We start from the raw sequence: 9347 nt of genomic DNA on the forward strand, positions 1-9347 counted from the left end.
TGTTCACTGAAGAACGAGAGACCCATATAGTTAATATGGTGATCACAAATAATTCCATTAGGCTACGAGAAATACAGCAGCGTATAACAGAGGATGACACCATCTCCCAAAACATGAACAATGTGAGCATCTCTGCATTATCTCGTGTACTGGCATGCAACAGAATCAGGATGAAGCACATTTACAGAGTCCCTTTTGAAAGAAACAGTGAACGCGTTAGCATGGCAGGAACATTATTGTACACGGTGCCATAATCAATGTCCCAGGACAGCGTGGTGGTAACATAACTATGTGCGCAGCTATAAGTCAGAACGGTGCTGTTCACCATCTTGCGACCCTGGGCCCATGTAACACTGCACACATTATTACATTCCTGGACAGCCTACATCATATGCTCACTAATGTTCACAGACCAGTTATGTCATCATCCATCCATCCATTTTCCAAACCGCTTATCCTACTGGGTGGTCCGGAGCCTATCCCGGAAGCAATGGGCATGAGGCAGGGAACAACCCAGGATGGGGGGCCAGCCCATTGCAGGGCACACTCACACACCAGTCACTCTCACACACACACCTACGGGCAATTTAGCAACTCCAATTAGCCTCACCGTGTTTTTGGACTGTGGGGGGAAACCAGAGTACCTGGAGGAAACCTCACGACGACATGGGGAGAACATGCAAACTCCACACACGTGACCCAGGCAGAGTCTCAAACCCGGGTCCGAGAGGTGTGAGGCAACAGTGCTAACCACTGCACCATCATGCCGCCCCCCATAAATTCATTTTTCCATTTTTATTTTCAATAATATTGATGTTAACTCAGCATCTTATTTTTAATGTTGAAAAAGTCACTTTATATCAAGGTTTCGCCACCATTAATTTTTCAATATTGAAAAAATGACCAAAAATCAATTCAGTTTCAATGCTGATAATTTAACACTGACCATAATTCAATGCATTTAACTATACTATAACCTGTGGTATGAAACTGAATAAAATGTATCGTACCAGTCTTGGGGAAAACCAGTGAGAATCCACTGTGAAACAGCACTGCGCAAATTCTCATGTGTTCCTAATGACAAGGGCAAGACTGGTAATCAAACTAGCCTCTCAGCAGGAGTGTTAGTGTAAAAGCAGGGCTTATTGACACAGATAATAAAGCTTGTTAGAATGCGTAACATAATTATTTAGCTGGGCCCAGAAGAGGTGAGAGCTCCCCTAGTGGCTACAGGAGTGCATTTTCCCCAAAGCAGGTATAATGGATGGTGGTCTTATTGCTTTTAGACCACAACTTGGGATAGAAGAACAAATCAAATTATTTTCCTCATTTAATATTCAGATTTTAATTGGGCTTAAATTTTAGAACACAGTGTGTTCTAGGATGGTACGTTATGGATATTAGTCTCTACCACATTCTAAAGCTATAAATCCGGACCTTTTCCTATGTTTGATTTGGTGGCTGCCAGGCGTTCTGAGTAGTATAGTGACTATGGTAGGCGTGTGATTCCCTAAGGAATTTTTTGTTCTGTTCTGTGTGGCAAATACATATAATGCTGACATTTTTCCTGGAAGATTTGGGATTTTTCATCCCGTGCCTTAAGGTATTTCTCTCCAGCTCTAGGGAGTCTCCCCCGAAAACACCAGTCACTCACTAGCCTTAGACTTATGCTTGCTGACTTATTCAACACCATGAATGGATTAACAGAAAAACAGAAACCTATTAAAAGGCTGCACCATATCATGATATGCAAATAAACATCCAGCATCATTGTTTCACAGGGAAGTACATTATTTATTGTTATACTACGGGACCGTTGAATGCTTGAATCTGATTGGCTGACGAACGTTCTGAGGTGTGCAATTATTTTCAGATAAACGCACGGCGAAAGTAGTTCCAGGCAGCTCTCTTGACCGCATTACAGTTCCATATCACTTCGCATAGTTAACTGTAATAACGAAAATTAGCATACAGTACCTATACAGCACACAGGACTAACAAAAACAACATGACAGACGATTTTCCGAAAGTAAATTTTAATAATTACGGTGAATATGAAACTTTCAACAACTGGGCTGCAGCAGTATTAGTTAGCCTAGTGTACCAACTTAAAGGCTACACATGACATTTCTCGCTAGCGAGGTAATAACAGCGCTGCATCTTAAAGCAGACTTACAGTTTAGAGACGGTGCTTCAGAACACTGTTGAGGGACACACAGAGGTAGCCTAATTCATACAAGCTCTCTCTCTCTGTTTCTCTTTCTCTGTGTCTGTCTCTCTCGCTCTCTTTCTAATAACTTCATTATTAACTGCATTAGTCTGCTATCAACGGCTCAAGCCTCCATCGCCAGCTTTAAAATGACGTTTTGGAACTAGCAAAAGAGTCGTTGGATAAGACGCGGAAGAAATATTCCTACTCACAATAGTGATTTAAGTAGAAAAACCGGACGAATCCCTTGAAATATATCATCTGATCGATGTCTTGAGGTGTGGCAACCGTAGTATAAGCGGAATAATTGACTCCGGACCGTTGAATTATTAGAAAATAATGCACACCCGAGGTGTAACGGCCACTCCGCTTCGCGTCGTGGCCGCATTACCACCTCGGGTGTGCATTATTTTCTAATAATTCAACGGCCCGTCGTCAATTATTCCTTACATAATTATAACCCTAACCCTTACTTCTCAGCTTGACAAACATAAGGTGCGGTGTGTGAACATGTGAACTGGTTGAAATGCAAGTGTCTCACAGTCAATGCATAAGACTTGAGAGCCCTGACTTTACTTATATAGCCCACAACATGTTTATGATTCATAAATAAATCTGGCCAGCAAATCGGTCTTTCATTTTCCACAGAATAAAAAGAACGATAATGTTATCCCGCTGATAATTGCAGGCGCGTTTCACCCCCGGCACTGGCTGGAGACACAGGCAAAAGGCATACAATCTTATCGAGGTACAAAAATTATTCCATCTACTCTGCACATCTGCATAACTTCCATCATAGTGCCAGTTTTTGCGGTCAGCAAGTTTATTACTGTAAGCGCCTCCATAGTAGTGCCTCTGAGGAACTGAACCGGACTTCCGATGGTGTCTCTCACATGCACATCATACATATATATATATACACTCACTCTCTCCGGGTCTTTCACATGATATGTGGTCAGCCACTATATGGGAGGGATATTCAGGCATAAATTAAGGGCATATTTACAAGCCGCACTAGTGTACCTATGTAACCGGTCATTCCCTGCCTATACTCTGCATTGTGTTTTGGGGTGTTATCAGGTGTGTGTGGGGTGCAGGAGGAAGGGATATTACAGACGCCGTTGTCGTTCCTGGATTTTATTGAAACTGTTGGGAACAATAAGGAAAGGGGTAAACTTCATATGCTCTGGCCCTCTCGCTCTCTCTGCACAAAGTAAAACAATGTATATACTTATGTATAGACGTGTTTTCTATCCCCTGCTTATGATGAATAATAAATCAAATATAATATATAATATATGTGTCATAATTATACAATTGATTTACTAACTCGGGGGACCCTGCCACTAGATCCTCACCTCTTCCCACGTGTGCAATACACCAAAGGGAAGAGGAAATGAGGTCGGGACCCTTATGAAGGGGAAAAGACAGAGGGAGGGGCGATGCAGGACAAAAGCATCATGGGAAAGTTTAAAGGATATTGTACCCATCAGGTTAGACAGAAGAAGGAAAACAGAATCTTGTATAATTATAAATTAAAAGTAAAATAACAACCTGTTACACGTCACCTACACTTCAGACTTCATCCTCAAAATCAAAGCAGTATTAACACAAGCAACATGTTCCATCTCTTAAATCCAATCTAACTTTTAAAAATAAAGTCTGTTTCAACTGGACTTTTATCTAAGAAAAACAAACATTTTATGTTCGAGTTGTTATAAAACTACTGAAACAAATAATTGGCTATACTGCAGTTCCGCTGTCTTGTTTGGCACCCTAAATTATGTCCTGCATTCTGTGGAAACAAATGAAGGCTGAGGAATGTTACATAACACAGCTAGAATGCAAAAACTCTATCTGGTGTAATTCAGTGCATAAAACCAATGGTCTTAAGTGTGGTGTCTTCTTCGTAACACTCCCTGACTTTTGTATCCATGACCATTAGATAGGGTGGGCTGCTTTTCTTCCTTCCTTTGACTAGTATTCCTCCCTTTCCTCCCAGCCTTGGGTGGTGGGTCAGGCAGCATCACCTTCTTTTAATAGACCCAGGTGTCATTTATCTTGAAATTAGGTTCAAGTGCAGAAAATGATCTAGCAGAAGTCTTAGACAATCTCTGAATTACAGAGAAATCTGATTTATTCTGAAACTGTGAGAAATTGTTCATCTGTATTTTGCTGCATTGCTAATTGTTGATGTGAGTGCCCTCCTTGTGCAGTAAAGGGGAGATCACATGCAGAGCTGGTTTTCTGTAGTTTCTTAGCCTGAATTAAAATAAAATATTCTCTTCATATAGGAACCAAGTCTCTGGCTGGAAATTTCTACAAAAGGTCCATCTTCTTTTGCCGTATCAACACTTAAATGAGAAAAGCAGACAGGGAGAGTATAGGTGACTGCAGTGACTGTCCTTCCATGCAATCCATATGTACAAGGGGTATGACCAGAGTACACATGTACAAAAAATTATATATCAAAAGCAAGTACCTTTGTTGAAACGTGAAGGTAATCGTTTACAGCATAACAATTCCATCCTAAAAAAAAGAATTTGTCTGTGTATTGCCTAGGAACTGCTACAATGTTAAAATGGTAAATCCCAACCAAACAGAGCAAAAACTGACACGTTATTTAAGAACTGAAAGAAGGAGAAAATTGAAAACTTTCTTCGAGGGATCAATAACATATATGTTTTGTTTCCCACGGTCCTGTTACTAATTCAAATCTTAAATCCTGTACTTTGATATTTTGGGCTGAATGTAATGACAGCAAACGTAACAGCTGCCTCAATGCAGGTGAAGGCAGCCCAGAGGGTCCAAGAGGTCAGTGGTCAATTACTGCATAGGGATCAAATCTGCAATCAGAAAATTACTGCATACATGCCTTTATATTACGGTCAAGCGGAGAGTCAGAGCAGTTTCCATAGAAACAACGTAAACAAACTTTACCGTTTGAAGCACAACAAACTCTGAGTGAAAATGGCGCAGAGGTGAGTAGCTTGTTAGCTCTCCAAAATGTCTTTGAATTCTTCAACTGATGTTGTGCTACTTCGATTATTTAGCCTTTTATACTATAATAACATAGTAAATGTCTATAATACAATAAAAAACATTACATATTTTTTTAATATTACATATTTTTTAACGTCATTTAAAGTGCAGTGGTTTTTATTGCTACTGTGGTTGCTAATATTTAAATAATGACAGACTATTTGGTTAGTAAATTCATCTCAAACATGCTAGTTTAGTAGGGCTTCCCAACCTTTCGATGTCCGCGGATCGGTTTCCGTCGTAGAAAAGTGTCACGGATGGGTAAGACGGCGGTATAATTTGGGGGTTCCCACGCCGAGCGGCGGGAGATTGACGGTGTATACGGACATGCGGGGCTAATGGCGTATTTCCGTACATCAATACGGGCAGCTTTCTTTCCAAAACGGCGTGATCCCCTAATAAACGGGACGGCTGGCTCCTCTACCCCCGGTTGTCTGCCGCCCGGTGCAATACTCCGCGCGGACGGTACCGGAACACCGACCGGAAGTTGGGACCCCCTACTGTACAGGGTGGTAGGTAAATTGTTGAAAAAAAATTTGGGGCATTACTTTCGGAGTAGGCTAGATGCTTCTAAGTTTATCATTACATCTCTTTACATTGTTACACAGGATTAACACTTTCAAATATTCTTAGCTTGGTTAGTGTTAACTCAGTTCTTGGTAGTATTCATCTGGGTATTCATTTGATGTGGAACACAGTTGTTTCGTATTTGATTCTAGTTATAATTTGGTGACATTACTCTTTAATATGATATTGCACTTACAGTATCGTGCATTTTACAGTAGATTTTTTTGCAATTTTGCTCGCTGTTTCTTTTATTCTTTCTTTTTTATATATGTGAACCCTGTAATTATTTATTATAATAATTATAACAATTGTATTTTCTGTATGGTTGAAGAATTTCCAGCTCTTTATTTATTTTATTATCTCTGTTAAGTGCTGGTTAATCTCTCATTTATTCCCCAGAGAATGGAACCTAGCAATTGAGAGAGCTGATCGATGGACCAACACCCAACACTGGGAAGCCTGGAACCTGTGGGATGAAGTGATCAACTGGGGAGAAGGTGTGGAGGAGTTCTCACCAGTGACACTCCCCACTGTCAAGGCTGGGGGGGTTAAGGGGGGATTGGGGGGGTCTACCGATTTGGGTAAGGGAGGGGAGAGTGTGGGAAAGGATGGACTGCTAGCCAGCACTAGTATTTCATCTCAAAGTCTTCAGAGTAATTACGGCCTTTCATCTGAAGACTGGGAAATTTATAAAACTTGCTACCTTAACAAAAAAAAGAAAGTCAGGAAGGACCGGACAAGCCGGGGGGAGGGTGAGGTAAGGGGGCAGAGTAGTGAGGAATATGTGGAGGTACCAGAGTGGGGAACATTTGAGGGGAAGGCCTCCAGGGTTGTGATGGAGGGGACAGAGGCTGGTATTAGTATGATGGATATGCTAAATGGAGGTGAGGAGAATGTATGTGAGGTGGGAGTGAATGTGGAGGAGGTTAAGGGAGGAGGAGGGAAAAGTACAGGGAATGCTGTGGAATATGTGGTGTCACAAGTAGGCAGAACTTGGCTAGAACCCATCCAGGAGGAAGACCTTGAGGAAGATGAAGAAAGAGATGAGGAGCTTCAGGAAGCAGAAGACACTGATGCTGCCACAGTGGACAGTTGGCAGTGCATGGCGGCATATGTAGCCAGAATATGGCTGCAGACTTTACAGGAAGATGGACCTGAGGAAAATGAAGAAGCTGATGTGGTATTCCAGCAGGCAGAAGATGCTGATGCTACCACACTGGTCAGGTTTCAGTGTATGGTGGCATCTGAAGACAGATCACAGCTACTGACTATACCAGAAGAAGGACCTGAGGAAGAGGACGAGACTGAAGTGATGAAGACAGATGAAACAAAAGAAGATGCTGATGCTGCCGAGAAGATCTACAGTGAAGAAGAAGTATCATTCCATGTGAATGCCGAAGATCTTTCTGAAGATGATACTGAGAAGAGCCACAAGAAGAAGAAGAAGAAGATGAAGTGGTGCTTCTTCTGCTGTCCCCTGCCCTTCAGAAGAAGTAGCAAGAGGCAGTAATTATAAGGTTGTGAATTCAGGTTTACAAATGACTTAAAGCAGTAATATAACTGCATTATTGACACCTTCACAATGCACTGTAATGCATCCATAAATATATTATAGACATGGGTATAAATATTGAAGAAAAAAAAGCATAACACATTATAGCCATGTTTATTATGGATTAATGGCCGATATAATGTATTATGAAGATATTTATTGTGTATATATAGATCAGAGCATTCATAATGCATTATCAAGATAGCTATAATGTGTTATGCCTTTGTATAAGTATTTACAGCCGTGTTTTTTATACTTTTATAAATGATTTATAAGGCATTAATTGGGTATGTATAATGCAGTTATATGACTGCTTTAAGTAAAGTTAAGTAAAGTGTTTATTTTCTTTTTCTTAGAATACCCGTGTTAGAGCCCTGCATTGGGACTGGGATCCCGCGGGACCCAACGGAAAGAGATACTGTTTAAGTGTTAATGTAGCTATAAGATACGATAGGATAAGATATGCTAAGTTAAAATATAAGATAGGCTAAGACGAAATATATTAATATAAGCTAAGTTGAAATATAATAAGATAAGATAAGTTAAGTTATATGATAAGATAGGCTAAGTTAAAATATAATAAGATAGGTTAAGTTAAGATATGACAAGATAGGCTAAGATAAAATATGATAGGCTAAGTTAACATATGATAAGATAGGCTAAGTTAAAATATGATGATAGGCTAAGTTAAAATATAAGATGGGTTAAGTTAACATATGATAAGGTAGGCTATGTTAAGATAAGAGATTTGCAATAAAACATATTTACTTTTCAAACTGTGTCTTTTTCATCTTTTTAGTGTTGTGTCTGTCTTTGTTTGATAATTTTGAATTGTTAATTTATATCTGACACTCTCCTAAATGTCAATAAGCAGAGACGGAGGAATGGGAGGAAGGTACAGTTAAGTATAAATGATAAAGTATCAAAATCACAGTGTTGCCTTATTTTGACGCAGAGAAAGTAATTTCAGTGTTACTACCACATATGAGTTAACGGCTGCAAATGTTGGTGTTAGAAGTGCCGGTAAATAACGCGGCGTAAGTTTAACTCCAGTGTGTTTCTGAAAAACGCGCAGCCTTCTGCCTGCTGTCATTCGTCGCACGTGTAGGAGGCTATTCTGGTAAGTAACAGGTAAAGTTGTCATTTAACGTAATGCTAACGTGCATTACCTGTTAGTAAGTGTTTTACTATATCACACACCTTACGTCCTTTATAGTTGTAGTCCGGTGCACTCTGTATCCATGCTAACTAGCTAGCTAATGTTAATATGACGCAGTACAGTCTTCCAGCTTGGGGATTCCCACCCCTGTCCGCGGCCAGTATTCCGCAGGGGGGTTTGCGGAGGTGTTGGTTGCAAATGCAAACGATCCCTTCATGTTCATGCGTTGTGTTCTAATGTGTAAATAAAACATAACTATCAAATTCAATGTTTATGTCCTATTATACTAGATAAGACTGTAAAATAGTTTGCCCTGCATATGGATGCCATGTAGTCAGAGTATGATCAAGATAGGGTGTGAGTGTGGAAAAAAGACAAATGTAACAGTATTTGAGGGAAGAGTGTGAAGGAGGGAAATGTAGGGAGAAGGAGGTTCCTCGGAGCTCTGAGATGTGTTTGGCTGTAATAAATCTGGAATATAGCTATATGACATAGTTTTTGATAAAACCAGCATTTATTTTTTAAGTTTGTCGAGCTCCGTCAAAACAATTAGAACGAGTTCATTATGTAACTGGAACCCCTCTCACATGTAAACACAGTGACACACTACAGCATTGGTTTGTTGTCTGAGGCTATGATACTGACCACAAACACATTCTCAAATTTCACTGCACCAATCACAGCATATGCAGGCAGAAAAATGATCGCAAAAAACATTCAGCATTAGACTCTAAAACCGTCTGTAATGTCTGTGTTTATCCAGTGGACCATAAATTAAAATAAGCTTTCCTATTTCAGTTTCTTTTAGATGTTATAAA

At 40.1% G+C, this 9347-nt stretch overlaps 1 protein-coding gene across 1 annotated transcript; it reads left to right on the forward strand.

Moving 5' to 3' along the window:
• Window positions 1–6427: 6427 nt before the first annotated feature.
• Window positions 6428–8109, forward strand: LOC125721497 (uncharacterized). Its single transcript, XM_048997445.1, has 2 exons — window positions 6428–7335; window positions 7727–8109. The coding sequence occupies exon 1, from the start codon at window positions 6654–6656 to the stop codon at window positions 7326–7328; it is 675 nt and encodes a 224-aa protein (XP_048853402.1). The 5' UTR covers window positions 6428–6653; the 3' UTR covers window positions 7329–7335; window positions 7727–8109.
• Window positions 8110–9347: the final 1238 nt, after the last annotated feature.

The sequence above is a fragment of the Brienomyrus brachyistius genome, unplaced genomic scaffold, assembly GCF_023856365.1.
Source record: "Brienomyrus brachyistius isolate T26 unplaced genomic scaffold, BBRACH_0.4 scaffold33, whole genome shotgun sequence".
Classification (NCBI taxonomy): Eukaryota; Metazoa; Chordata; class Actinopteri; order Osteoglossiformes; family Mormyridae; genus Brienomyrus; species Brienomyrus brachyistius.

Excerpts from the sequence above, each read along its gene's own strand:
- LOC125721497 (XM_048997445.1), top strand. The coding sequence starts at position 6,654 with ATGGAGGGGACAGAGGCTGGTATTAGTATGATGGATATGCTAAATGGA.